General features: G+C 44.6%; 1 protein-coding gene across 1 annotated transcript; it reads right to left on the bottom strand.

Moving 5' to 3' along the window:
- Positions 1–3: 3 nt before the first annotated feature.
- LOC137651492 (golgin subfamily A member 6-like protein 22) lies at positions 4–27,366 on the bottom strand. The gene is made up of 17 exons (XM_068384718.1): positions 26,650–27,366; positions 26,449–26,523; positions 25,462–25,536; positions 24,194–24,612; positions 23,798–23,908; positions 22,711–22,733; positions 22,378–22,460; positions 16,887–16,969; positions 15,537–15,559; positions 15,209–15,285; positions 12,719–12,801; positions 8,415–8,516; positions 6,216–6,320; positions 5,506–5,610; positions 5,029–5,101; positions 777–892; positions 4–94 (listed from the first exon to the last, which is right to left on the bottom strand). The coding sequence occupies exons 1-17, from the start codon at positions 27,364–27,366 to the stop codon at positions 4–6; spliced, it is 2,361 nt and encodes a 786-aa protein (XP_068240819.1).
- Positions 27,367–27,686: the final 320 nt, after the last annotated feature.

Below are 27,686 nucleotides of genomic sequence, written 5' to 3'. Positions count from 1 at the left end.
CTACTAATGTTGCTGTTCGCCCTCCTCCTTCTTCTTCTGCTGCTGCTGCTGCTGCTGAGAAGAAATCAGACTTGTTCTTTCTGCATTTGTCCACCTGATGAAGAAACAGTACAAGTGAATCTCCATAAGTTAACAAAGCAAACTAGACCAAGTCAGATTTCATCCCTCTGCTGCTTTTGTTACTGCTGCTGCTTCTTGTCCTTTTTCTCCTACTAATGTTGCTGTTCGCCCTCCTTCTTCTTCTTCTTCTGCTGCTGCTGCTGCTGCTGCTGAGAAGAAATCAGACTTGTTCTTTCTGCATTTGTCCACCTGATGAAGAAACAGTACAAGTGAATCTTATCAGGTAACAAAGCATGCTAGACCAAGTCAGACTTCTTCCCTCTGCTGCTTTTGTTACTGCTGTTGCTGCTGCTGCTGCTGAGAAAAAGAAGTCAGACTTGTTCTTTCTGCATTTGTCCACCCGATGAAGAAACAGTACAAGTGAATCTTCATTAGGTAACAAAGCATGCTAGACCAAGTCAGACTTCTTCCCTCTGCCGCTTTTGTTACTGCTTCTGCTGCTGCTGCTGCTGTTGCTGCTCCTTGTCCTTTTCCTCCTACCAATGTTGCTGCTGGTCCTTCTTCTTCTGCTGCTGCTGCTGCTTCTGCCGAGAAGAAGTCAGACTTGTTCTTTCTGCATTTGTCCACCTGATGATGAAACAGTACAAGTGAATCTTCATCAGATAACAATGCATGCTAGACCAAGTCAGACTTCTTCCCTCTGCGGCTTTTGTTACTCCTGCTGCTGGTCCTTGTCATTTTCCTCCTGCCAATGTTGCTGTTGGTCCTTCTTCTTCTTCTTCTTCTTCTTCTTCTTCTTCTTCTGCTGCTGCTGCTGCTGCTGCTGCTGCTGCTGAGGAGAATAAGTCAGACTTGTTCTTTCTGCATTTGTCCACCTGAAGAAGAAACAGTACAAGTGAATCTTCATCAGGTAACAAAGCATGCTAGACCAAGTCAGACTTTTTCCCTCTGCTGCTTTTGTTACTGCTGCTGCTGCTCCTTGTCCTTTTCCTCCTACCAATGTTGCTGCTGGTTCTTCTTCTTCTTCTTCTTCTTCTTCTTCTGCTGCTGCTGCTTCTACTGCTGCTGCTGAGAAGAAGTCAGACTTGTTCTTTCTGCATTTGTCCACCTGAAGAATAAACAGTACAAGTGAATCTTCATCAGGTAACAAAGCATGCTAGACCAAGTCAGACATCTTCCCTCTGCTGCTTTTGTTACTTCTGCTGCTGTTCCTTGTCCTTTTCCTCCTACCAATGTTGCTGCTGGTCCTTCCTCTTCTTCTTCTTCTTCTTCTTCTTCTTCTTCTCTTGCTGCTGCTGCTGCTACTGAGGAGAAGTCAGACTTGTTCTTTCTGCATTTGTCCACCTGATGAAAAAACAGTACAGGTGAATCTTCATCAGGTAACAAAGCATGCTAGGCCAAGTCAGACTTCTTCCCTCTGTTTCTTTTGTTATTGCTGCTGCTGCTCCTTGTCCTTTTCCTCCTACCAATGTTGCTGCTTGTCCTCCTTCTTCTTCTTCTGCTGCTGCTGCTGCGGCTGCTGCTGTTGCTGCTAAGGAGAAGAAGTCAGACTTGTTCTTTCTGCATTTGTCCACCTGGTGAAGAAACAGTACAGGTGAATCTTCATCAGGTAACAAAGCATGCTAGACCAAGTCAGATTTCTTCCCTCTGCAGCTTTTGTTACTGCTGCTGCTGCTCCTTGTCCTTTTCCTTCTACCAATGTTGCTGCTTGTCCTCCTTCTTCTTCTTTTTCTGCTGCTGCTGCTGCTGCTGCTGCTGCTGCTGAGAAGAAGTCAGACTTGTTCTTTCTGCATTTGTCCACCTGATGAAGAAACAGTACAGGTGAATCTTCATCAGGTAACAAAGCATGCTAGACCAAGTCAGATTTCTTCGCTCTGCTGCTTTTGTTACTGCTGCTAATGCTCCTTGTCCTTTTCCTCCTACCAATGTTGCTGCTTGTCCTCCTTCTTCTTCTTCTTCTTTTTTTTGGTGCTGCTGCTGCTGAGAAGAAGTTAGACCTGTTCTTTCTGCATTTGTCCACCTGATGAAGAAACTGTACAAGTGAATCTTCATCAGGTAACAAAGCATGCTTGACCAAGTCAGACTTCTTCCCTCTGCTGCTTTTGTTACTGCTACTGCTGCTGCTGCTCCTTGTCCTTTTCCTCCTACCAATGTTGCTGCTTGTCCTCCTCCTTCTTCTTCTTCTTCTTCTTCTGCTGCTGCTGCTGCTGCTGCGGCTGCTGAGGAGAAGAAGTCAGACTTGTTCTCTCTGCATTTGTCCACCTGAAGAAGAAACAGTACAAGTGAATCTTCATCAGTTAACAAAGCATGCTAGACCAAGTCAGACTTCTTCCCTCTGCTGCTTCTGTTACAGCTGCTTCTGCTCCTTGTCCTTTTCCTCCTACCAATGTTGCTTCTTCTTCTTCTTCTTCTTCTTCTTCTTCTTCTTCTTCTTCTTTGATTTTGCTGCTGCTGCTGCTGCTGCTGCTGCTGCTGCTATTGCTGCTGCTGCTGAGGAGAAGAAGTCAGACTTGTTCTTTCTGCATTTGTCCACCTGATGAAGAAACAGTACAGGTGAATCTTCATCAGGTAACAAAGCATGCTAGACCAAGTCAGACTTCTTCCCTCTGCTTCTTTTGTTACTGCTGCTGCTGCTCCTTGTCCTTTTCCTCCTACCAATGTTGCTGCTGGTCCTCCTTTTTCTTCTTCTTCTTCTTCTTCTTCTTCTGCTGCTGCTGCTGAGAAGAAGTCAGACTTGTTCTTCATGCATTTGTCCACCTGATGAAGAAACAGTACAGGTGAATCTTCATCAGGTAACAAAGCATGCTAGATCAAGTCAGATTTCTTCCCTCTGCTGCTTTTGTTACTGCTGCTGCTGCTCCTTGTCCTTTTCCTCCTACCAATGTTGCTGCTTGTCCTCCTCCTGCTTCTTCTTCTTCTTCTTCTTCTTCTGCTGCTGCTGCTGCTGCTGCTGAGGAGAAAAAGTCAGACTTGTTCTTTCTGCATTTGTCCACCTGATGAAAAAACAGTACAAGTGAATCTTCATCAGGTAACAAAGCATGCTAGACCAAGTCAGATTTCTTCCCTCTGCTGCTTTTTTTACTGCTGCTGCTGCTCTTTGTCCTTTTCCTCCTACCTATGTTGCTGCTGGTCCTTCTTCTTCTTCTTCTTATTCTGCTGCTGCTGCTGCTGCTGCTGCTGCTAAGGAGAAGTAGTCAGAATTGTTCTTTCTGCATTTGTCCACATGATGAAGAAACAGTACAAGTGAATCTTCATCAGGTAACAAAGCATGCTAGACCAACTCAGACTTCTTCCCTCTGTTGCTTTTGTTACTGCTGCTGCTGCTCTTTGTCCTTTTCCTTCTACCAATCTTGCTGCTTGTCGTCCTCCTTCTTCTTCTTCTTCTTCTTCTTCTTCTTCTTCTGCTGCTGCTGCTGCTGCTGCTGAGAAGAAGTCAGACTTGTTCTTTCTGCATTTGTCCACCTGATGAAGAAACAGTACAAGTGAATCTTCATCAGGTAACAAAGCATGCTTGACCAAGTCAGACTTCTTCCCTCTGCTGCTTTTGTTACTGCTGCTGCTGCTCCTTGTCCTTTTCCTCCTACCAATGTTGCTGTTTGTCCTCCTCCTTCTTTTTTTTCTGCTGCTGCTGCTGCTGCTGCTGAGGAGAAGAAGTCAGACTTGTTCTTTCTGCATTTGTCCACCTGATGAAGAAACAGTACAAGTGAATCTTCATCAGGTAACAAAGCATGCTTGACCAAGTCAGACTTCTTCCCTCTGCTGCTTTTGTTACTGCTGCTGCTGCTCCTTGTCCTTTTCCTCCTACCAATGTTGCTGTTTGTCCTCCTCCTTCTTCTTTTTCTGCTGCTGCTGCTGCTGCTGCTGAGGAGAAGAAGTCAGACTGGTTCTTTCCGCATTTGTCCACCTTAAGAAGAAACAGTACAAGTGAATCTTCATCAGGTAACAAAGCATGATAGACCAAGTCAGACTTCTTCCCTCTGCTGCTTTTGTTACTGCTGCTGCTGCTCCTTGTCTTTTTCCTCCTACCAATGTTGCTGCTTGTCCTCCTCCTTCTTCTTCTTCTTCTTCTTCTGCTGCTGCTGCTGCTGCTGCTGCTGCTGAGGAGAAGTCAGACTTGTTCTTTCTGCATTTGTCCACCTGAAGAAGAAACAGTACAAGTGAATCTTCATCAGGTAACAAAGCATGCTTGACCAAGTCAGACTTCTTCCCTCTGCTGCTTTTGTTACTGCTGCTGCTGCTGCTGCTCCTTGTCCTTTTCCTCCTACCAATGTTGTTGCTTGTCCTCCTCCTCCTTCTTCTTCTTCTTCTGCTGCTGCTGCTGCTGCTGCTGCTGCTGCTGCTGTTGAGGAGAAGAAGTCAGACTGGTTTTTTCTGCATTTGTCCACCTGATGAAGAAACAGTACAAGTGAATCTTCATCAGGTAACAAAGCATGATAGACTAAGTCAGACTTCTTGCCTCTGCTGCTTTTGTTACTGATGCTGCTGCTCCTTGTCCTTTTCCTCCTACCAATGTTGCTGCTTGTCCTCCTACCAATGTTGCTGCTTGTCCTCCTCCTTCTTCTTCTTCTTCTGCTGCTGCTGCTGCTGAGGAGAAGAAGTCAATCTTGTTCTTTCTGCATTTGTCCACCTGAAGAAGAAACAGTACAAGTGAATCTTCATCAGGTAACAAAGCATGCTTTTCCAAGTCAGACTTCTTCCCTCTGCTGCGTTTGTTACTGCTGCTGCTGCTGCTGCTCCTTGTCCTTTTCCTCCTACCAATGTTGCTGCTTGTCCTCCTCCTTCTTCTTCTTCTTCTTCTTCTGCTGCTGCTGCTGATGCTGAGGAGAAGAAGTCAGACTTGTTCTTTCTGCATTTGTCCACCTGAAGAAGAAACAGTACAAGTGAATCTTCATCAGTTAACAAAGCATACTAGACCAAGTCATACTTCTTCCCTCTGCTGCTTTTGTTACAGCTGCTTCTGCTCCTTACCCTTTTCCTCCTACCAATGTTGCTGCTTGTCCTCCTTCTTCTTCTTCTTCTGCTGCTGCTGCTGCTGCTGCTGCTGCTGAGGAGAAGAAGTCAGACTTGTTCTTTCTGCATTTGTCCACCTGATGAAGAAACAGCACAGGTGAATCTTCATCAGGTAACAAAGCATGCTAGACCAAGTCAGACTTCTTCCCTCTGCTTCTTTTGTTGCTGCTGCTGCTCCTTGTCCTTTTCCTCCTACCAATGTTGCTGCTTTTCCTCCTTCTTCTTCTTTTTCTTCTTCTGCTGCTGCTGCTATTGCTGCTGCTGCTGCTGCTGAGGAGAAGAAGTCAGACTTGTTCTTTTTGCATTTGTCTTCCTGATGAAGAAACAGTACAAGTGAATCTTCATCAGGTAACAAAGCATGCTAGATCAAGTCAGATTTCTTCCCTCTGCTGCTTTTTTTACTGCTGCTGCTGCTCCTTGTCCTTTTCCTCCTACCAATGTTGCTGCTGGTCCTTCTTCTTCTTTTTTTTATTCTGCTGCTGCTGCTGCTGCTGCTGCTGAGGAGAAGTAGTCAGAATTGTTCTTTCTGCATTTGTCCACCTGATGAAGAAACAGTACAAGTGAATCTTCATCAGGTAACAAAGCATGCTAGTCCAAGTCAGACTTCTTCCCTCTGCTTCTTTTGTTATTGCTGCTGCTGCTCCTTGTCCTTTTCCTCCTACCAATGTTGCTGCTTTTCCTCCTTCTTCTTCTTCTGCTGCTGCTGCTGCTGCTCTAAGGAGAAGAAGTCAGCCTTGTTCTTTCTGCATTTTTCCACCTGATGACGAAACAGTACAGGTGAATCTTCATCAGGTAACAAAGCATGCTAAACCAAGTCAGATTTCTTCCCTCTGCAGCTTTTGTTACTGCTGCCGCTGCTCCTTGTCCTTTTCCTCCTACCAATGTTGCTGCTTGTCCTCCTTCTTCTTCTTCTTTTTCTGCTTCTGCTGCTGCTGCTGCTACTGCTGCTGCTGCTACTGCTGCTGCTGCTACTGCTGCTGCTGCTGAGAAGAAGTCAGACTTGTTCTTTCTGCATTTGTCCACCTGATGAAGAAACAGTACAGGTGAATCTTCATCAGGTAACAAAGCATGCTAGACCAAGTCAGATTTTTTCGCTCTGCTGCTTTTGTTACTGCTGCTAATGCTCCTTGTCCTTTTCCTCCTACCAATGTTGCTGCTTGTCCTCCTTCTTCTTCTTCTTCTTTTTTTGGTGCTGCTGCTGCTGCTGCTGCTGAGAAGAAGTCAGACCTGTTCTTTGTGCATTTGTCCACCTGATGAAGAAACAGTACAAGTGAATCTTCATCAGGTAACAAAGCATGCTAGACCAACTCAGACTTCTTCCCTCTGCTGCTTTTGTTACTGCTGCTGCTGCTTCTCTTACTTTTCCTTCTACCAATCTTGCTGCTGGTCCTCCTTCTTCTTCTTCTTCTTCTGCTGCTGCTGCTGCTGCTGCTGCTGAGAATTAGTCAGACTTGTTCTTTCTGCATTTGTCCACCTGATGAAGAAACAGTACAAGTGAATCTTCATCAGGTAACAAAGCATGCTAGAGCAAGTCAGACTTCATCCCTTTGCTGCTTTTGTTACTGCTGCTGCTGCTCCTTGTCCTTTTCCTCCGACCAATGTTGCTTCTTCTTCTTCTTCTTCTTCTGCTGCTGCTGCTGTTGCTGCTGCTGCTGAGAAGGTCAGACTTGTTCTTTGTGCATTTTTCCACCTGATGAAGAAACAGTACAGGTGAATCTTCATCAGGTAACAAAGCATGCTAGACCAAGTCAGATTTCTTCCCTCTGCTGCTTTTGTTACTGCTGCTGCTGCTCCTTGTCCTTTTCCTCCTACCAATGTTGCTGCTGGTCCTCCTTCTTCTTCTTCTTCTTCCTCTTCTGCTGCTGCTGCTGCTGCTGCTGAGAAGAAGTCAGACTTGTTCTTTGTGCTTTTGTCCACCTGATGAAGAAACAGTACAGGTGAATCTTCATCAGGTAACAAAGCATGCTAGACCAAGTCAGATTTCTTCCCTCTGCTGCTTTTGTTACTGCTGGTGCTGCTGCTGGTGCTAAGAAGAAGTCAGACTTGTTCTTTCTGCATTTGTCCACCTGATGAAGAAACAGTACAGGTGAATCTTCATCAGGTAACAAAGCATGCTAGACCAAGTCAGACTTCTTCCCTCTGCTGCTTTTGTTACTGCTGCTGCTGCTCCTTGTCGTTTTCCTCCTACCAATGTTGCTGCTCATCCTCCTTCTTATTCTTCTTCTTCTTCTGCTGCTTCTGCTGCTGCTGCTGCTGCTGCTGCTGCTGCTGCTGCTGAGAAGAAGAAGTCAGACTTGTTCTTTCTGCATTTGTCCACCTGATGAAGAAACAGTACAAGTGAATCTTCATCAGGTAACAAAGCATGCTAGACCAAGTCAGACTTCTTCCCTCTGCTGCTTTTTTTCCTGGTGCTGCTGCTGCTGCTAAGAAGAAGAAGTCAGACTTGTTCTTTCTGCATTTGTCCACCTGATGAAGAAACAGTACAGGTGAATCTTCATCAGGTAACAAAGCATGCTAAACCAAGTCAGACTTCTTCCCTCTGCTTCTTTTGTTACTGCTGCTGCTGCTCCTTGTCGTTTTCCTCCTACCAATGTTGCTGCTCGTCTTCCTCCTTCTTCTTCTTCTTCTGCTGCTGCTGCTGCTGCTGCTGCTGCTGCTGCTGCTGCTGCTGCTGAGAAGAAGTCAGAATTGTTCTTTCTGCATTTGTCCACCTGATGAAGAAACAGTACAAGTGAATCTTCATCAGGCAACAAAGCATGCTAGACCAAGTCAGACTTCTTCCCTCTGTTGCTTTTGTTACTGCTGCTGCTGCTCCTTGTCGTTTTCCTCCTACCAATGTTCCTGCTCGTCCTCCTTTTTCTTCTTCTTCTTCTTCTTCTGCTGCTGCTGCTGCTGCTGCTGAGGAGATGTCAGACTTGTTCTTTCTGCATTTGTCCACCTGATGAAGAAACAGTACAAGTGAATCTTCATCAGGTAACAAAGCATGCTAGACCAAGTCAGACTTCTTCCCTCTGCTGCTTTTGTTACTGCTGCTGCTGCTCCTTGTCCTTTTCCTCCTACCAAGGTTGCTGCTGGTTGTCCTTCTTCTTTTTCTTCTTCTGCTGCTGCTGCTACTGCTGCTGCTGCTGCTGCTGCTGAGGAGAAGTCAGACTTGTTCTTTCTGCATTTGTCCACCAGATGAAGAAACAGTACAAGTGAATCTTCATCAGGTAACAAAGCATGCTGGACCAAGTCAGACTTCTTCCCTCTGCTGCTTTTGTTACTGCTGCTGCTGCTCCTTGTCCTTTTCCTCCTACCAAGGTTGCTGCTGGTTGTCCTTCTTCTTCTTTTTCTTCTTCTGCTACTCCTGCTGCTGCTGCTGCTGCTGCTGCTGCTGCTGCTGCTGCTGCTGCTGCTGCTGCTGCTGAGAAGAAGAAGTCAGGCTTGTTCTTTCTGCATTTGTCCACCTGATGAAGAAACAGTACAAGTGAATCTTCATCAGGTAACAAAGCATGCTAGACCAAGTCAGGCTTCTTCCCTCTGATGCTTTTGTTACTGCTGCTGCTGCTCCTTGTCATTTTCCTCCTACCAATGTTGCTGCTCGTCCCCCTTCTTCTTCTTCTTCTTCGTCTTCTTCTTCTTCTTCTGCTGCTGCTGCTGCTGCTGCTGCTGCTGCTGCTGAGAAGAAGTCAGACTTGTTCTTTCTGCATTTGTCCACCTGATGAAGAAACAGTACAAGTGAATCTTCATCAGGTAACAAAGCATGCTAGACCAAGTTAGATTTCTTCCCTCTGCTGCTTTTGTTACTGCTTCTGCTGCTGCTGCTGAAAAGAAGTCAGACTTGTTCTTTCTGCATTTGTCCACCTGATGAAGAAACAGTACAGGTGTATCTTCATCGAGTAACAAAGCATGCTAGACCCAGTCAGACTTCTTCCCTCTGCTGCTTTTGTTACTGCTGCTGCTGCTCCTTGTCCTTTTCCTTCTACCAATGTTGCTGCTTGTCCTCCTTCTTCTTCTTCTTCATCTTCTTCTTCTGCTGCTGCTGCTGCTTCTGCTGAGAAGAAGTCAGACTTGTTCTTTCTGCATTTGTCCACCTGATGAAGAAACAGTACAAGTGAATCTTCATCAGGTAACAAAGCATGCTAGACCAAGTCAGACTTCATCCCTTTGTTGCTTTTGTTACTGCTGCTGCTGCTCCTTGTCCTTTTCCTCCTACCAATGTTGCTGCTGGTCCTCCTTCATCTTCTTCTTCTTCTTCTTCTTCTTCTGCTGCTGCTGCTGCTGAGAAGGTTAGACTTGTTTTTTGTGCATTTGTCCACCTGATGAAGAAACAGTACAGGTGAATCTTCATCAGGTAACAAAGCATGCTTGACCAAGTCAGACTTTTTCCCTCTGCTGCTTTTGTCACTGCTGCTGCTGCTCCTTGTCCTTTTCCTCCTACCAATGTTGCAGTTTGTCCTCCTCCTTCTTCTTCTTCTTTTTCTGCTGGTGCTGCTGCTGAGGAGAAGAAGTCAGACTGGTTCTTTCCGCATTTGTCCACCTGAAGAAGAAACAGTACAAGTGAATCTTCATCAGGTAACAAAGCATGATAGACCAAGTCAAACTTCTTTCCTTTGCTGCTTTTGTTACTGCTGCTGCTGCTCCTTGTCCTTTTCCTCCTACCAATGTTGCTGCTTGTCCTCCTCCTTCTTCTTCTTCTTCTTCTGCTGCTGCTGCTGCTGAGGAGGAGAAGAAGTCAGACTTGTTCTTTCTGCATTTGTCCACCTGAAGAAGAAACAGTACAAGTGAATCTTCATCAGGTAACAAAGCATGCTTGACCAAGTCAGACTTCTTCCCTCTGCTGCGTTTGTTACTTCTGCTGCTGCTGCTGCTCCTTGTCCTTTTCCTCCTACCAATGTTGTTGCTTGTCCTCCTCCTTCTTCTTCTTCTTCTTCTGCTGCTGCTGCTGCTGCTGCTGTTGAGGAGAAGAAGTCAGACTGGTTCTTTCTGCATTTGTCCACCTGATGAAGAAACAGTACAAGTGAATCTTCATCAGGTAACAAAGCATGATAGACCAAGTCAGACTTCTTCCCTCTGCTGCTTTTGTTACTGCTGCTGCTGCTCCTTGTCCTTTTCTTCCTACCAATGTTGCTGCTTGTCCTCCTACCAATGTTGCTGCTTGTCCTCCTCCTCCTTCTTCTTCTTCTTCTTCTGCTGCTGCTGCTGCTGCTGAGGAGAAGAAGTCAGACTTGTTCTTTCTGCATTTGTCCACCTGAAGAAGAAACAGTACAAGTGAATCTTCATCAGGTAACAAAGCATGCTTGACCAAGTCAGACTTCTTCCCTCTGCTGCGTTTGTTACTGCTGCTGCTGCTGCTGCTCCTTGTCCTTTTCCTCCTACTAATGTTGCTGCTCGTCCTCCTTCTTCTTCTTCTTTTTCTTCTGCTGCTGCTGCCTTCTGCTGCTGCTGCTGCTGCTGAGGGGAAGAAGTCAGACTTGTTCTTTCTGCATTTGTCCACCTGATGAAGAAACAGTATAGGTGAATCTTCATCATGTAACAAAGCATGCTAGACCATGTCAGATTTCTTCCCTTTGCTGCTTTTGTTACTGCTGCTGCTGCTCCTTGTCCTTTTCCTCCTACCAATGTTTCTGCTGGTCCTCCTTTTTCTTCTTCTTCTTCTTCTGCTGCTGTTGCTGCTGCTACTGCTGCTGCTGCTGCTGAGGAGAAGAAGTCAGACTGGTTCTTTCTGCATTTGTCCACCTGATGAAGAAACAGTACAGGTGAATCTTCATCAGGTAACAAAGCATGCTAGACCAAGTCAGATTTCTTCCCTCTGCGGCTTTTGTTACTGCTGCTGCTGCTCCTTGTCCTTTTCCTCCTACCAATGTTTCTGCTGGTCCTCCTTTTTCTTCTTCTTCTTCTTTTGCTGCTGTTGCTGCTGCTGCTGCTGCTGCTGCTGCTGAGGAGAAGTCAGACTTGTTCTTTCTGCATTTGTCCACCTGATGAAGAAACAGTACAAGTGAATCTTCATCAGGTAACAAAGCATGCTGGACCAAGTCAGACTTCTTCCCTCTGCTGCTTTTGTTACTGCTGCTGCTGCTCCTTGTCCTTTTCCTCCTACCAAGGTTGCTGCTGGTCGTCCTTCTTCTTCTTTTTCTTCTTCTGCTACTCCTGCTGCTGCTGCTGCTGCTGCTGCTGCTTCTGCTGCTGCTGCTGAGAAGAAGATGTCAGACTTGTTCTTTCTGCATTTGTCCACCTGATGAAGAAACAGTACAAGTGAATTTTCATCAGGTAACAAAGCATGCTAGACCAAGTCAGACTTCTTCCCTCTGCTGCTTTTGTTACTGCTGCTGCTGCTCCTTGTCCTTTTCCTCCTACCAAGGTTGCTGCTGGTCGTCCTTCTTCTTTTTCTTCTTCTGCTACTCCTGCTGCTGCTGCTGCTGCTGCTGCTGCTGCTGCTGCTGCTGCTGCTGCTGAGAAGAAGATGTCAGACTTGTTCTTTCTGCATTTGTCCACCTGATGAAGAAACAGTACAAGTGAATCTTCATCAGGTAACAAAGCATGCTAGACCAAGTCAGACTTCTTCCCTCTGCTGCTTTTGTTACTGCTGCTGCTGCTCCTTGTCGTTTTCCTCCTACCAATGTTGCTGCTCGTCCTCCTTCTTCTTCTTCTTCTTCTTCTGCTGCTGCTGCTGCTGAGAAGAAGTCAGACTTGTTCTTTCTGCATTTGTCCACCTGATGAAGAAACAGTACAAGTGAATCTTCATCAGGTAACAAAGCATGCTAGACCAAGTCAGACTTCTTCCCTCTGCTGCTTTTGTTACTGCTGCTGCTGCTCCTTGTCGTTTTCCTCCTACCAATGTTGCTGCTCGTCCTCCTTCTTCTTCTTCTTCTTCTTCTGCTGCTGCTGCTGCTGAGAAGAAGTCAGACTTGTTCTTTCTGCATTTGTCCACCTGATGAAGAAACAGTACAAGTGAATCTTCATCAGGTAACAAAGCATGCTAGACCAAGTTAGATTTCTTCCCTCTGCTGCTTTTGTTACTGCTGCTGCTGCTGCTGCTGAGAAGAAGAAGTCAGACTTATTCCTTCTGCATTTGTCCACATGATGAAGAAACAGTACAGGTGAATCTTCATTGAGTAACAAAGCATGCTAGACCCAGTCAGACTTCTTCCCTCTCCTGCTTTTGTTACTGCTGCTGCTGCTCCTTGTCCTTTTCCTTCTACTAATGTTGCTGCTTGTCCTCCTTCTTCTTCTTCTTCATCTTCTTCTTCTTCTGCTGCTGCTGCTGCTGCTGCTGCTGCTGAGAAGAAGTCAGACTTGTTCATTCTGCATTTGTCCACCTGATGAAGAAACAGTACAAGTGAATCCTCATCAGGTAACAAAGCATGCCAGACCAAGTCAGATTTCTTCCCTCTGCTGCTTTTGTTACTGCTGCTGCTGCTCCTTGTCCTTTTCCTCCTACCAATGTTGCTGCTCGTCCTCCTTCTTCTGCTGCTGCTGCCTTCTGCGGCTGCTGCTGCTGCTGCTGAGGGGAAGAAGTCAGACTTGTTCTTTCTGCATTTGTCCACCTGATGAAGAAACAGTACAGGTGAATCTTCATCAGGTAACAAAGCATGCTAGACCATGTCAGTTTTCTTCCCTCTGCTGCTTTTGTTACTGCTGCTGCTGCTCCTTGTCCTTTTCCTCCTACCAATGTTTCTGCTGGTCCTCCTTTTTCTTCTTCTTCTTCTTCTTCTGCTGCTGTTGCTGCTGCTGCTGCTGCTGCTGCTGCTGCTGAGGAGAAGAAGTCAGACTTGTTCTTTCTGCATTTGTCCACCTGATGAAGAAACAGTACAGGTGAATCTTCATCAGGTAACAAAGCATGCTAGACCAAGTCAGATTTCTTCCCTTTGCTGCTTTTGTTACTGCTGCTGCTGCTCCTTGTCCTTTTCCTCCTACCAATGTTGCTGCTGGTCCTCCTTCTTCTTCTTCTTCTTCTTCTGCTGCTGCTGCTGCGGAGAAGTCAGACTTGTTCTTTCTGCATTTGTCCACCTGATGAAGAAACAGTACAGGTGAATCTTCATCATGTAACAAAGCTTGCTAGACCAAGTCAGACTTTTCCCCTCTGCTGCTTTTGTTACTGCTGCTGCTGCTACTGCTGCTCCTCCTTGTCCTTTTCCTCCTACCAATGTTGCTGCTGGTCCTTCTTCTTCTTCTTCTTCTTCTGCTGCTGCTGCTGCTGAGAAGAAGTCAGACTTGTTCTTTCTGCATTTGTCCACCTGATGAAGAAACAGTACAGATGAATCTTCATCAGGTAACAAAGCATGCTAGACCATTTTCAGACTTCTTCCCTCTGCAGCTTTTGTTACTGCTGTTGCTGCAGCTGCTTCTGCTGCTGCTCCTTGTCCTTTTCCTCCTACTAATGTTGCTGCTGGTCCTCCTTCTTCTAATTCTTCTTCTGCTGCTGCTGCTGCTGAGAAGACAGACTTGTTCTTTCTGCATTTGTCCACCTGATGAAGAAACAGTACAAGTGAATCTTCATCAGGTAACAAAGCATGCTAGACAAAGTCAGACTTCTTCCCTCTGCTGCTTTTTTTACAGCTGCTGCTGCTCCTTGTCCTTTTCCTCCTACCAATGTTGCTGCTGGTTCTCCTCCTCCATCTTCTTCTTCTTCTTCTTCTTCTTCTTCTTCTTCTTCTGCTGCTGCTGCTGATGAGAAGAAGTCAGACTTGTTCTTTGTGCATTTGTCCACCTGATGAAGAAACAGTACAAGTGAATCTTCATCAGGTAACAAAGCATGCTAGACCAACTCAGACTTCTTCCCTCTGCTGCTTTTGTTACTGCTGCTTCTGCTCCTTGACCTTTTCCTCCTACCAATGTTGCTGCTGGTCGTCCTTCTTCTTCTTTTTCTTCTTCTGCTACTCCTGCTGCTGCTGCTGCTGCTGCTGCTGAGAAGAAGATGTCAGACTTGTTCTTTGTGCATTTGTCCACCTGATGAAGAAACAGTACAAGTGAATCATCATCAGGTAACAAAGCATGCTAGACCAAGTCAGACTTCTTCCCTCTGCTGCTTTTGTTACTGCTGCTGCTGCTCCTTGTCCTTATCCTCCTACCAAGGTTGCTGCTGGTCGTCCTTCTTCTTCTTTTTCTTCTTCTGCTACTCCTGCTGCTGCTGCTGCTGCTGCTGCTGAGAAGAAGATGTCAGACTTGTTCTTTCTGCATTTGTCCACCTGAAGAAGAAACAGTACAAGTGAATCTTCATCAGGTAACAAAGCATGCTAGACCAAGTCAGACTTCTTCCCTCTGCTGCTTTTGTTACTGCTGCTGCTGCTCCTTGTCGTTTTCCTCCTACCAATGTTGCTGCTCGTCCTCATTCTTCTTCTTCTTCTTCTGCTGCTGCTGCTGCTGCTGCTGCTGAGAAGAAGTCAGACTTGTTCTTTCTGCATTTGTCCACCTGATGAAGAAACAGTACAAGTGAATCTTCATCAGGTAACAAAGCATGCTAGACCAAGTTAGATTTCTTCCCTCTGCTGCTTTTGTTACTGCTGTTGCTGCTGCTGCTGAGAAGAAGAAGTCAGACTTATTCTTTCTGCATTTGTCCACCTGATGAAGAAACAGTACAGGTGAATCTTCATCGAGTAACAAAGCATGCTAGACCCAGTCAGACTTCTTACCTCTCCTTATTTTGTTACTGCTGCTGCTGCTTCTTGTCCTTTTCCTTCTACCAATGTTGCTGCTTGTCCTCCTTCTTCTTCTTCTTCATCTTCTTCTTCTGCTGCTGCTGCTGCTGCTGCTGCTGAGAAGAAGTCAGACTTGTTCTTTGTGCATTTGTCCACCTGATGAAGAAACAGTACAAGTGAATCCTCATCAGGTAACAAAGCATGCCAGACCAAGTCAGATTTCTTCCCTCTGCTGCTTTTGTTACTGCTGCTGCTGCTCCTTGTCCTTTTCCTCCTACCAATGTTGCTGCTCGTCCTCCTTCTTCTTCTTCTTCTTCTGCTGCTGCTGCTGCCTTCTGCTGCTGCTGCTGCTGCTGCTGAGGGGAAGAAGTCAGACTTGTTCTTTCTGCATTTGTCCACCTGATGAAGAAACAGTACAGGTGAATCTTCATCAGGTAACAAAGCATGCTAGACCATGTCAGTTTTCTTCCCTCTGCTGCTTTTGTTACTGCTGCTGCTGCTCCTTGTCCTTTTCCTCCTACCAATGTTTCTGCTGGTCCTCCTTTTTCTTCTTCTTCTTCTTCTTCTGCTGCTGCTGTTGCTGCTGCTGCTGCTGCTGCTGAGGAGAAGAAGTCAGACTTGTTCTTTCTGCATTTGTCCACCTGATGAAGAAACAGTACAGGTGAATCTTCATCAGGTAACAAAGCATGCTAGACCAAGTCAGATTTCTTCCCTCTGCTGCTTTTGTTACTGTTGCTGCTTCTCCTTGTCCTTTTCCTCCTACCAATGTTGCTGCTGGTCCTCCTTCTTCTTCTTCTTCTTCTTCTTCTTCTTTTTTCTGCTGCTGCTGCTGCTGAGGAGAAGTCAGACTTGTTCTTTCTGCATTTGTCCACCTGATGAAGAAACAGTACAGGTGAATCTTCATCATGTAACAAAGCTTGCTAGACCAAGTCAGACTTTTCCCCTCTGCTGCTTTTGTTACTGCTGCTGCTGCTACTGCTGCTCCTCCTTGTCCTTTTCCTCCTACCAATGTTGCTGCTGGTCCTTCTCCTTCTTCTTCTTCTTCTGCTGCTGCTGCTGCTGAGAAGTCAGACTTGTTCTTTCTGCATTTGTCCACCTGATGAAGAAACAGTACAGGTGAATCTTCATCAGGTAACAAAGCATGCTTGACCAAGTCAGACTTCTTCCCTCTGCTGCGTTTGTTACTTCTGCTGCTGCTGCTGCTCCTTGTCCTTTTCCTCCTACCAATGTTGTTGCTTGTCCTCCTCCTTCTTCTTCTTCTTCTTCTTCTGCTGCTGCTGCTGCTGCTGCTGCTGTTGAGGAGAAGAAGTCAGACTGGTTCTTTCTGCATTTGTCCACCTGATGAAGAAACAGTACAAGTGAATCTTCATCAGGTAACAAAGCATGATAGACCAAGTCAGACTTCTTCCCTCTGCTGCTTTTGTTACTGCTGCTGCTGCTCCTTGTCCTTTTCTTCCTACCAATGTTGCTGCTTGTCCTCCTACCAATGTTGCTGCTTGTCCTCCTCCTCCTTCTTCTTCTTCTTCTTCTTCTGCTGCTGCTGCTGCTGAGGAGAAGAAGTCAGACTTGTTCTTTCTGCATTTGTCCACCTGAAGAAGAAACAGTACAAGTGAATCTTCATCAGGTAACAAAGCATGCTTGACCAAGTCAGACTTCTTCCCTCTGCTGCGTTTGTTACTGCTGCTGCTGCTGCTGCTCCTTGTCCTTTTCCTCCTACTAATGTTGCTGCTCGTCCTCCTTCTTCTTCTTCTTTTTCTTCTGCTGCTGCTGCCTTCTGCTGCTGCTGCTGCTGCTGAGGGGAAGAAGTCAGACTTGTTCTTTCTGCATTTGTCCACCTGATGAAGAAACAGTATAGGTGAATCTTCATCATGTAACAAAGCATGCTAGACCATGTCAGATTTCTTCCCTCTGCTGCTTTTGTTACTGCTGCTGCTGCTCCTTGTCCTTTTCCTCCTACCAATGTTTCTGCTGGTCCTCCTTTTTCTTCTTCTTTTTCTTCTGCTGCTGTTGCTGCTGCTACTGCTGCTGCTGCTGCTGAGGAGAAGAAGTCAGACTGGTTCTTTCTGCATTTGTCCACCTGATGAAGAAACAGTACAGGTGAATCTTCATCAGGTAACAAAGCATGCTAGACCATGTCAGTTTTCTTCCCTCTGCTGCTTTTGTTACTGCTGCTGCTGCTCCTTGTCCTTTTCCTCCTACCAATGTTTCTGCTGGTCCTCCTTTTTCTTCTTCTTCTTCTTCTGCTGCTGTTGCTGCTGCTGCTGCTGCTGCTGCTGCTGCTGCTGAGGAGAAGAAGTCAGACTTGTTCTTTCTGCATTTGTCCACCTGATGAAGAAACAGTACAGGTGAATCTTCATCAGGTAACAAAGCATGCTAGACCAAGTCAGATTTCTTCCCTCTGCTGCTTTTGTTACTGCTGCTGCTGCTCCTTGTCCTTTTCCTCCTACCAATGTTTCTGCTGGTCCTCCTTCTTCTTCTTCTTCTTCTTCTTCTGCTGCTGCTGCGGAGAAGTCAGACTTGTTCTTTCTGCATTTGTCCACCTGATGAAGAAACAGTACAGGTGAATCTTCATCATGTAACAAAGCTTGCTAGACCAAGTCAGACTTTTCCCCTCTGCTGCTTTTGTTACTGCTGCTGCTGCTACTGCTGCTCCTCCTTGTCCTTTTCCTCCTACCAATGTTGCTGCTGGTCCTTCTTCTTCTTCTTCTTCTTCTGCTGCTGCTGCTGCTGAGAAGAAGTCAGACTTGTTCTTTCTGCATTTGTCCACCTGATGAAGAAACAGTACAGGTGAATCTTCATCAGGTAACAAAGCATGCTAGACCATTTTCAGACTTCTTCCCTCTGCAGCTTTTGTTACTGCTGTTGCTGCAGCTGCTTCTGCTGCTGCTCCTTGTCCTTTTCCTCCTACTAATGTTGCTGCTGGTCCTCCTTCTTCTAATTCTTCTTCTGCTGCTGCTGCTGCTGAGAAGACAGACTTGTTCTTTCTGCATTTGTCCACCTGATGAAGAAACAGTACAAGTGAATCTTCATTAGGTAACAAAGCATGCTAGACCAAGTCAGACTTCTTCCCTCTGCTGCTTTTGTTACAGCTGCTGCTGCTCCTTGTCCTTTTCCTCCTACCAATGTTGCTGCTGGTTCTCCTCCTCCATCTTCTTCTTCTTCTTCTTCTTCTTCTTCTGCTGCTGCTGCTGCTGATGAGAAGTCAGACTTGTTCTTTGTGCATTTGTCCACCTGATGAAGAAACAGTACAAGTGAATCTTCATCAGGTAACAAAGCATGCTAGACCAACTCAGACTTCTTCCCTCTGCTGCTTTTGTTACTGCTGCTTCTGCTCCTTGACCTTTTCCTCCTACCAATGTTGCTGCTTGTCTTCCTTCTTCTTCTTCTTCTTCTTTTTCTTCTTCTTCTTCTGCTGCTGCTGCTGCTTCTGCTACTGCTGCTGCTCAGGAGAAGATGTCAGACTTGTTCTTTGTGCATTTGTCCACCTGATGAAGAAACAGTACAAGTGAATCTTCATCAGGTAACAAAGCATGCTAGACCAAGTCAGACTTCTTCCCTCTGCTGCTTTTGTTACTGCTGCTGCTGCTCCTTGTCCTTTTCCTCCTACCAAGGTTGCTGCTGGTCGTCCTTCTTCTTCTTTTTCTTCTTCTGCTACTCCTGCTGCTGCTGCTGCTGCTGCTGCTGAGAAGAAGATGTCAGACTTGTTCTTTGTGCATTTGTCCACCTGATGAAGAAACAGTACAAGTGAATCTTTATCAGGTAACAAAGCATGCTAGACCAAGTCAGACATCTTCCCTCTGCTGCTTTTGTTACAGCTGCTGCTGCTCCTTGTCCTTTTCCTCCTACCAATGTTGCTGCTGGTTCTCCTCCTCCATCTTCTTCTTCTTCTTCTTCTTCTTCTTCTTCTTCTGCTGCTGCTGCTGAGGAGAAGAAGTCAGACTTGTTCTTTGTGCATTTGTCCACCTGATGAAGAAACAGTATAAGTGAATCTTCATCAGGTAACAAAGCATGCTAGACCAAGTCAGACTTCTTCCCTCTGCTGCTTTAGTTACTGCTGCTGCTGCTCCTTGTCCTTTTCCTCCTACCAAGGTTGCTGCTGGTCGTCCTTCTTCTTCTTTTTCTTCTTCTGCTACTCCTGCTGCTGCTGCTGCTGCTGCTGCTGCTGAGAAGAAGATGTCAGACTTGTTCTTTCTGCATTTGTCCACCTGAAGAAGAAACAGTACAAGTGAATCTTCATCAGGTAACAAAGCATGCTAGACCAAGTCAGACTTCTTCCCTCTGCTGCTTTTGTTACTGCTGCTGCTGCTCCTTGTCGTTTTCCTCCTACCAATGTTGCTGCTCGTCCTCATTCTTCTTCTTCTTCTTCTGCTGCTGCTGCTGCTGCTGCTGCTGCTGCTGAGAAGAAGTCAGACTTGTTCTTTCTGCATTTGTCCACCTGATGAAGAAACAGTACAAGTGAATCTTCATCAGGTAACAAAGCATGCTAGACCAAGTTAGATTTCTTCCCTCTGCTGCTTTTGTTACTGCTGTTGCTGCTGAGAAGAAGAAGTCAGACTTATTCTTTCTGCATTTGTCCACCTGATGAAGAAACAGTACAGGTGAATCTTCATCGAGTAACAAAGCATGCTAGACCCAGTCAGACTTCTTCCCTCTCCTTATTTTGTTACTGCTGCTGCTGCTCCTTGTCCTTTTCCTTCTACCAATGTTGCTGCTTGTCCTCCTTCTTCTTTTTCTTCATCTTCTTCTTCTGCTGCTGCTGCTGCTGCTGCTGCTGCTGAGAAGAAGTCAGACTTGTTCATTCTGCATTTGTCCACCTGATGAAGAAACAGTACAAGTGAATCCTCATCAGGTAACAAAGCATGCCAGACCAAGTCAGATTTCTTCCCTCCGCTGCTTTTGTTACTGCTGCTGCTGATCCTTGTCCTTTTCCTCCTACCAATGTTGCTGCTCGTCCTCCTTCTTCTACTTCTTCTTCTGCTGCTGCTGCTGCCTTCTGCTGCTGCTGCTGCTGCTGCTGAGGGGAAGAAGTCAGACTTGTTCTTTCTGCATTTGTCCACCTGATGAAGAAACAGTACAGGTGAATCTTCATCAGGTAACAAAGCATGCTAGACCATGTCAGTTTTCTTCCCTCTGCTGCTTTTGTTACTGCTGCTGCTGCTCCTTGTCCTTTTCCTCCTACCAATGTTTCTGCTGGTCCTCCTTTTTCTTCTTCTTCTTCTTCTTCTGCTGCTGTTGCTGCTGCTGCTGCTGCTGCTGCTGAGGAGAAGAAGTCAGACTTGTTCTTTCTGCATTTGTCCACCTGATGAAGAAACAGTACAGGTGAATCTTCATCAGGTAACAAAGCATGCTAGACCAAGTCAGATTTCTTCCCTCTGCTGCTTTTGTTACTGTTGCTGCTGCTCCTTGTCCTTTTCCTCCTACCAATGTTGCTGCTGGTCCTCCTTCTTCTTCTTCTTCTTCTTCTTCTTCTTCTTTTTCTGCTTCTGCTGCTGCTGAGGAGAAGTCAGACTTGTTCTTTCTGCATTTGTCCACCTGATGAAGAAACAGTACAGGTGAATCTTCATCATGTAACAAAGCTTGCTAGACCAAGTCAGACTTTTCCCCTCTGCTGCTTTTGTTACTGCTGCTCCTGCTACTGCTGCTCCTCCTTGTGTTTTTCCTCCTACCAATGTTGCTGCTGGTCCTTCTCCTTCTTCTTCTTCTTCTGCTGCTGCTGCTGCTGAGAAGTCAGACTTGTTCTTTCTGCATTTGTCCACCTGATGAAGAAACAGTACAGGTGAATCTTCATCAGGTAACAAAGCATGCTAGACCATTTTCAGACTTCTTCCCTCTGCAGCTTTTGTTACTGCTGTGGCTGCGGCTGCTTCTGCTGCTGCTCCTTGTCCTTTTCCTCCTACCAATGTTGCTGCTGGTCCTCCTTCTTCTAATTCTTCTTCTGCTGCTGCTGCTGCTGAGAAGACAGACTTGTTCTTTCTGCATTTGTCCACCTGATGAAGAAACAGTACAATTGAATCTTCATCAGGTAACAAAGCATGCTAGACCAAGTCAGACATCTTCCCTCTGCTGCTTTTGTTACAGCTGCTGCTGCTCCTTGTCCTTTTCCTCCTACCAATGTTGCTGCTGGTTCTCCTCCTCCATCTTCTTCTTCTTCTTCTTCTTCTTCTTCTTCTTCTGCTGCTGCTGCTGAGGAGAAGAAGTCAGACTTGTTCTTTGTGCATTTGTCCACCTGATGAAGAAACAGTACAAGTGAATCTTCATCAGGTAACAAAGCATGCTAGACCAACTCAGACTTCTTCCCTCTGCTGCTTTTGTTACTGCTGCTTCTGCTCCTTGACCTTTTCCTCCTACCAATGTTGCTGCTTGTCTTCCTTCTTCTTCTTCTTCTTCTTTTTCTTCTTCTTCTGCTGCTGCTGCTGCTGCTTCTGCTACTGCTGCTGCTCAGGAGAAGATGTCAGACTTGTTCTTTGTGCATTTGTCCACCTGATGAAGAAACAGTACAAGTGAATCTTCATCAGGTAACAAAGCATGCTAGACCAAGTCAGACTTCTTCCCTCTGCTGCTTTTGTTACTGCTGCTGCTGCTCCTTGTCCTTTTCCTCCTACCAAGGTTGCTGCTGGTCGTCCTTCTTCTTCTTTTTCTTCTTCTGCTACTCCTGCTGCTGCTGCTGCTGCTGCTGCTGCTGAGAAGAAGATGTCAGACTTGTTCTTTCTGCATTTGTCCACCTGAAGAAGAAACAGTACAAGTGAATCTTCATCAGGTAACAAAGCATGCTAGACCAAGTCAGACTTCTTCCCTCTGCTGCTTTTGTTACTGCTGCTGCTGCTCCTTGTCGTTTTCCTCCTACCAATGTTGCTGCTCGTCCTCATTCTTCTTCTTCTTCTTCTGCTGCTGCTGCTGCTGCTGCTGCTGCTGCTGAGAAGAAGTCAGACTTGTTCTTTCTGCATTTGTCCACCTGATGAAGAAACAGTACAAGTGAATCTTCATCAGGTAACAAAGCATGCTAGACCAAGTTAGATTTCTTCCCTCTGCTGCTTTTGTTACTGCTGTTGCTGCTGCTGCTGAGAAGAAGAAGTCAGACTTATTCTTTCTGCATTTGTCCACCTGATGAAGAAACAGTACAGGTGAATCTTCATCGAGTAACAAAGCATGCTAGACCCAGTCAGACTTCTTCCCTCTCCTTATTTTGTTACTGCTGCTGCTGCTCCTTGTCCTTTTCCTTCTACCAATGTTGCTGCTTGTCCTCCTTCTTCTTCTTCTTCATCTTCTTCTTCTGCAGCTGCTGCTGCTGAGAAGAAGTCAGACTTGTTCATTCTGCATTTGTCCACCTGATGAAGAAACAGTACAAGTGAATCCTCATCAGGTAACAAAGCATGCCAGACCAAGTCAGATTTCTTCCCTCTGCTGCTTTTGTTACTGCTGCTGCTGCTCCTTGTCCTTTTCCTCCTACCAATGTTGCTGCTCGTCCTCCTTCTTCTTCTTCTTCTTTTGCTGCTGCTGCTGCCTTCTGCTGCTGCTGCTGCTGCTGCTGAGGGGAAGAAGTCAGACTTGTTCTTTCTGCATTTGTCCACCTGATGAAGAAACAGTACAGGTGAATCTTCATCAGGTAACAAAGCATGCTAGACCATGTCAGTTTTCTTCCCTCTGCTGCTTTTGTTACTGCTGCTGCTGCTCCTTGTCCTTTTCCTCCTACCAATGTTTCTGCTGGTCCTCCTTTTTCTTCTTCTTCTTCTTCTTCTGCTGCTGTTGCTGCTGCTGCTGCTGCTGCTGCTGCTGCTGAGGAGAAGAAGTCAGACTTGTTCTTTCTGCATTTGTCCACCTGATGAAGAAACAGTACAGGTGAATCTTCATCAGGTAACAAAGCATGCTAGACCAAGTCAGATTTCTTCCCTCTGCTGCTTTTGTTACTGCTGCTGCTGCTCCTTGTCCTTTTCCTCCTACCAATGTTGCTGCTGGTCCTCCTTCTTCTTCTTCTCCTTCTTCTTCTTCTTTTTCTGCTGCTGCTGCTGCTGAGGAGAAGTCAGACTTGTTCTTTCTGCATTTGTCCACCTGATGAAGAAACAGTACAGGTGAATCTTCATCATGTAACAAAGCTTGCTAGACCAAGTCAGACTTTTCCCCTCTGCTGCTTTTGTTACTGCTGCTCCTGCTACTGCTGCTCCTCCTTGTCCTTTTCCTCCTACCAATGTTGCTGCTGGTCCTTCTCCTTCTTCTTCTTCTTCTGCTGCTGCTGCTGCTGAGAAGTCAGACTTGTTCTTTCTGCATTTGTCCACCTGATGAAGAAACAGTACAGGTGAATCTTCATCAGGTAACAAAGCATGCTAGACCATTTTCAGACTTCTTCCCTCTGCAGTTTTTGTTACTGCTGTGGCTGCGGCTGCTTCTGCTGCTGCTCCTTGTCCTTTTCCTCCTACCAATGTTGCTGCTGGTCCTCCTTCTTCTAATTCTTCTTCTGCTGCTGCTGCTGCTGAGAAGACAGACTTGTTCTTTCTGCATTTGTCCACCTGATGAAGAAACAGTACAATTGAATCTTCATCAGGTAACAAAGCATGCTAGACCAAGTCAGACATCTTCCCTCTGCTGCTTTTGTTACAGCTGCTGCTGCTCCTTGTCCTTTTCCTCCTACCAATGTTGCTGCTGGTTCTCCTCTTCCATCTTCTTCTTCTTCTTCTTCTTCTTCTTCTTCTGCTGCTGCTGCTGAGGAGAAGAAGTCAGACTTGTTCTTTGTGCATTTGTCCACCTGATGAAGAAACAGTACAAGTGAATCTTCATCAGGTAACAAAGCATGCTAGACCAACTCAGACTTCTTCCCTCTGCTGCTTTTGTTACTGCTGCTTCTGCTCCTTGACCTTTTCCTCCTACCAATGTTGCTGCTTGTCTTCCTTCTTCTTCTTCTTCTTCTTCTGCTGCTGCTGCTGCTGCTGCTTCTGCTTCTGCTACTGCTGCTGCTCAGGAGAAGATGTCAGACTTGGTCTTTGTGCATTTGTCCACCTGATGAAGAAACAGTACAAGTGAATCTTCATCAGGTAACAAAGCATGCTAGACCAAGTCAGACTTCTTCCCTCTGCTGCTTTTGTTACTGCTGCTGCTGCTCCTTGTCCTTTTCCTCCTACCAAGGTTTCTGCTCGTCCTCCTTCTTCTTCTTCTTCTTATTCTTCTTCTTCCTCTGGTGCTGCTGGTGCTGCTGAGAAGAAGTCAGACTTGTTCTTTCTGCATTTGTCCACCTGATGAAGAAACAGTACAGGTGAATCTTCATCAGGTAACAAAGCATGCTAGACCAAGTCAGATTTCTTCCCTCTGCTGCTTTTGTTACAGCTGATGCTGCTCTTACTCTTACTGTTTATATTTTTTTTTCTGTATCATGTATTTTTTGGGGATATTCTATTTTCTATTACTTTTTTTTTTCATTATCTGTTTTTTATATTTTTTTGGATTTTTTTTTTGTTTTATATATATTTTTGCGATTTTCTAGTTTTAATGTTTTCAATACTCCTCTTTTTCTAACTTACTCTTCTTCTTCATTGAAGACATTTTCCATTGAATCAATTTTTCCCATGACTTCCTTAACTATATAATCAATCCTGTTCTTCTTATTAAATCTTTCAAGTCTTTCTTCCTTCATCATTTCTTCCAGAATTCGAATTTCCTTCTCTTTTTCCATGATGATTCTCTTCAGATTAACAATTTCTTCCGCCATTTGGTTCACCAGAAGATTCAATTTGTTCTTCACCTCAATGACATAGTGAAGATCAAGTCCTCTTTGTTTAATCTCTGCTTTTTCCTCTTCAATTCTTTCTTCCAAAATTCGAATTTCCTCTTCTTTGGCTTTGATAATTCTCTTCAGAGAAGTATTTTCGTCTTCTCTTTCTTTCTTTTCCTGAAGAACGCTATTTAGTTCTTCTTGTACCTTTCTTCTCTCTTCTTTTTCTTCTTCAATGTTCTCCTCCATTGTAATCTTTTCCTCTTCTTTATCCATTATGATTCTCTTCAGAGAAGTATTTTCCTCTTCTCTTTCTTTCTTTTCCTGAAGAACGCTATTCAGTTCTTCTTGTACCTTTCTTCTCTCTTCTTTTTCTTCTTCAATGTTCTCCTCCATTGTAATCTTTTCCTCTTCTTTATCCATTATGATTCTCTTCAGAGAAGTATTTTCGTCTTCTCTTTCTTTCTTTTCCTGAAGAACGCTATTCAGTTCTTCTTGTACCTTTCTTCTCTCTTCTTTTTCTTCTTCAATGTTCTCCTCCATTGTAATCTTTTCCTCTTCTTTATCCATTATAATTCTCTTCAGGGAAGTATTTTCCTCTTCTCTTTCTTTCTTTTCCTGAAGAACGCTATTCAGTTCTTCTTGTACCTTTCTTCTCTCTTCTTTTTCTTCTTCAATGTTCTCCTCCATTGTAATCTTTTCCTCTTCTTTATCCATTATAATTCTCTTCAGGGAAGTATTTTCCTCTTCTCTTTCTTTCTTTTCCTGAAGAACGCTATTCAGTTCTTCTTGTACCTTTCTTCTCTCTTCTTTTTCTTCTTCAATGTTCTCCTCCATTGTAATCTTTTCCTCTTCTTTATCCATTATAATTCTCTTCAGAGAAGTATTTTCCTCTTCTCTTTCTTTCTTTTCCTGAAGAACGCTATTCAGTTCTTCTTGTACCTTTCTTCTCTCTTCTTTTTCTTCTTCAATGTTCTCCTCCATTGTAATCTTTTCCTCTTCTTTATCCATTATAATTCTCTTCAGAGAAGTATTTTCCTCTTCTCTTTCTTTCTTTTCCTGAAGAACGCTATTCAGTTCTTCTTGTACCTTTCTTCTCTCTTCTTTTTCTTCTTCAATGTTCTCCTCCATTGCAATCTTTTCCTCTTCTTTATCCATTATAATTCTCTTCAGAGAAGTATTTTCCTCTTCTCTTTCTTTCTTTTCCTGAAGAACGCTATTCAGTTCTTCTTGTACCTTTCTTCTCTCTTCTTTTTCTTCTTCAATGTTCTCCTCCATTGCAATCTTTTCCTCTTCTTTATCCATTATAATTCTCTTCAGAGAAGTATTTTCCTCTTCTCTTTTTTTCTTTTCCTGAAGAACGCTATTCAGTTCTTCTTGTACCTTTCTTCTCTCTTCTTTTTCTTCTTCAATGTTCTCCTCCATTGCAATCTTTTCCTCTTCTTTATCCATTATAATTCTCTTCAGAGAAGTATTTTCCTCTTCTCTTTCTTTCTTTTCCTGAAGAACGCTATTCAGTTCTTCTTGTACCTTTCTTCTCTCTTCTTTTTCTTCTTCAATGTTCTCCTCCATTGCAATCTTTTCCTCTTCTTTATCCATTATAATTCTCTTCAGAGAAGTATTTTCCTCTTCTCTTTCTTTCTTTTCCTGAAGAACGCTATTCAGTTCTTCTTGTACCTTTCTTCTCTCTTCTTTTTCTTCTTCAATGTTCTCCTCCATTGCAATCTTTTCCTCTTCTTTATCCATTATAATTCTCTTCAGAGAAGTATTTTCCTCTTCTCTTTCTTTCTTTTCCTGAAGAACGCTATTCAGTTCTTCTTGTACCTTTCTTCTCTCTTCTTTTTCTTCTTCAATGTTCTCCTCCATTGCAATCTTTTCCTCTTCTTTATCCATTATAATTCTCTTCAGAGAAGTATTTTCCTCTTCTCTTTCTTTCTTTTCCTGAAGAACGCTATTCAGTTCTTCTTGTACCTTTCTTATCTCTTCTTTTTCTTCTTCAATGTTCTCCTCCATTGCAATCTTTTCCTCTTCTTTATCCATTATAATTCTCATCAGAGAAGTATTTTCCTCTTCTCTTTCTTTCTTTTCCTGAAGAACGCTATTCAGTTCTTCTTGTACCTTTCTTCTCTCTTCTTTTTCTTCTTCAATGTTCTCCTCCATTGTAATCTTTTCCTCTTCTTTATCCATTATAATTCTCTTCAGAGAAGTAATTTCCTCTTCTCTTTCTTTCTTTTCGTGAAGAACGCTATTCAGTTCTTCTTGTACCTTTCTTCTTTCTTCTTTTTCTTCTTCAATTGCCTCTATCACTCTTTCTATAACCTTATGGTTGTCTAAAATGATTTGCTCCAGAGAAGTAATTTCTTCTTCTCTCTCTTTCATCCTTCCAAGAAGGTAATTTAGTTCTTGTTTAAACTTTCCTCTTCTTTCTTGATCCTCTTTAATTTTCTCAATCATTATCTCTTCATCATCTGCGTTGTTCTTGATAATTTCCTTCAGTGAGATAATTTCCTCTTCTCTCTCTTTCATCGTTTCAAGAACGCAATTTAGTTGTCGACTTATCCTTTCTTTTTCATCTCGTTCCTCTTCAATTTTCAGCGCCATATTTCTTTCCTTCTCCTTCAGTGGATGATCCAAATCTTCCCTGCTTTCTAGAGCCTTTCGCGAGTCTTCTTCCAACCGAAGCTTTTCAAAATCTGTCGGTTGATCTCCGTCACGATTCCAGTAACTCATAAACTTGCGGTACCCAAATATCACAAGTCCAGTAACAATTGGTACGCCGAAAGCAAATGCACCGGCAATTAACGCCTCTTTACCGACGAAATTCCTCTGCGGTGCCTCCGCGGTCGGTTCTGCTGCAAGTTGTCCTCTCACCTCGAATGGCCGCTGCTCTTCTTCACAAGAGCTTCTTAAGGCCACACATCGAGGGCGTATTAAACGGATTTTGAGCGAAGCGAAAAATCTATTTTTGGGTGAGATAGCCATGGCGTCCTGATGGGAGGATCCTTTTTGGTAGCTTCCTTGGGTAATCACTACTAGGATTTTCCCAGAGAATTAAACCACAGGTTATCACAGAATTCTAACTTCTGGAGCGAGTATCCTAAAGGTTTCCCCTTAAGACATCGTGTAACAACAGGGGACACGCATGTATAGACGTGCCACATAGCTATCTGCACCCCATATAGAGTTAACGCTTCAATATGGCGGACAGGGAGTGGCTGGGAGCTGAGCCGCAGCCGATCTAGATGTGGCGATATCGGTACTCGCGATGTAAATAGACGGACGCCATTGCTTTTGATGACGTC

This window comes from Palaemon carinicauda, chromosome 13 (assembly GCF_036898095.1).
Source record: "Palaemon carinicauda isolate YSFRI2023 chromosome 13, ASM3689809v2, whole genome shotgun sequence".
Taxonomy (NCBI): Eukaryota; Metazoa; Arthropoda; class Malacostraca; order Decapoda; family Palaemonidae; genus Palaemon; species Palaemon carinicauda.
This window is presented reverse-complemented; position numbering and strand designations above follow the sequence as displayed.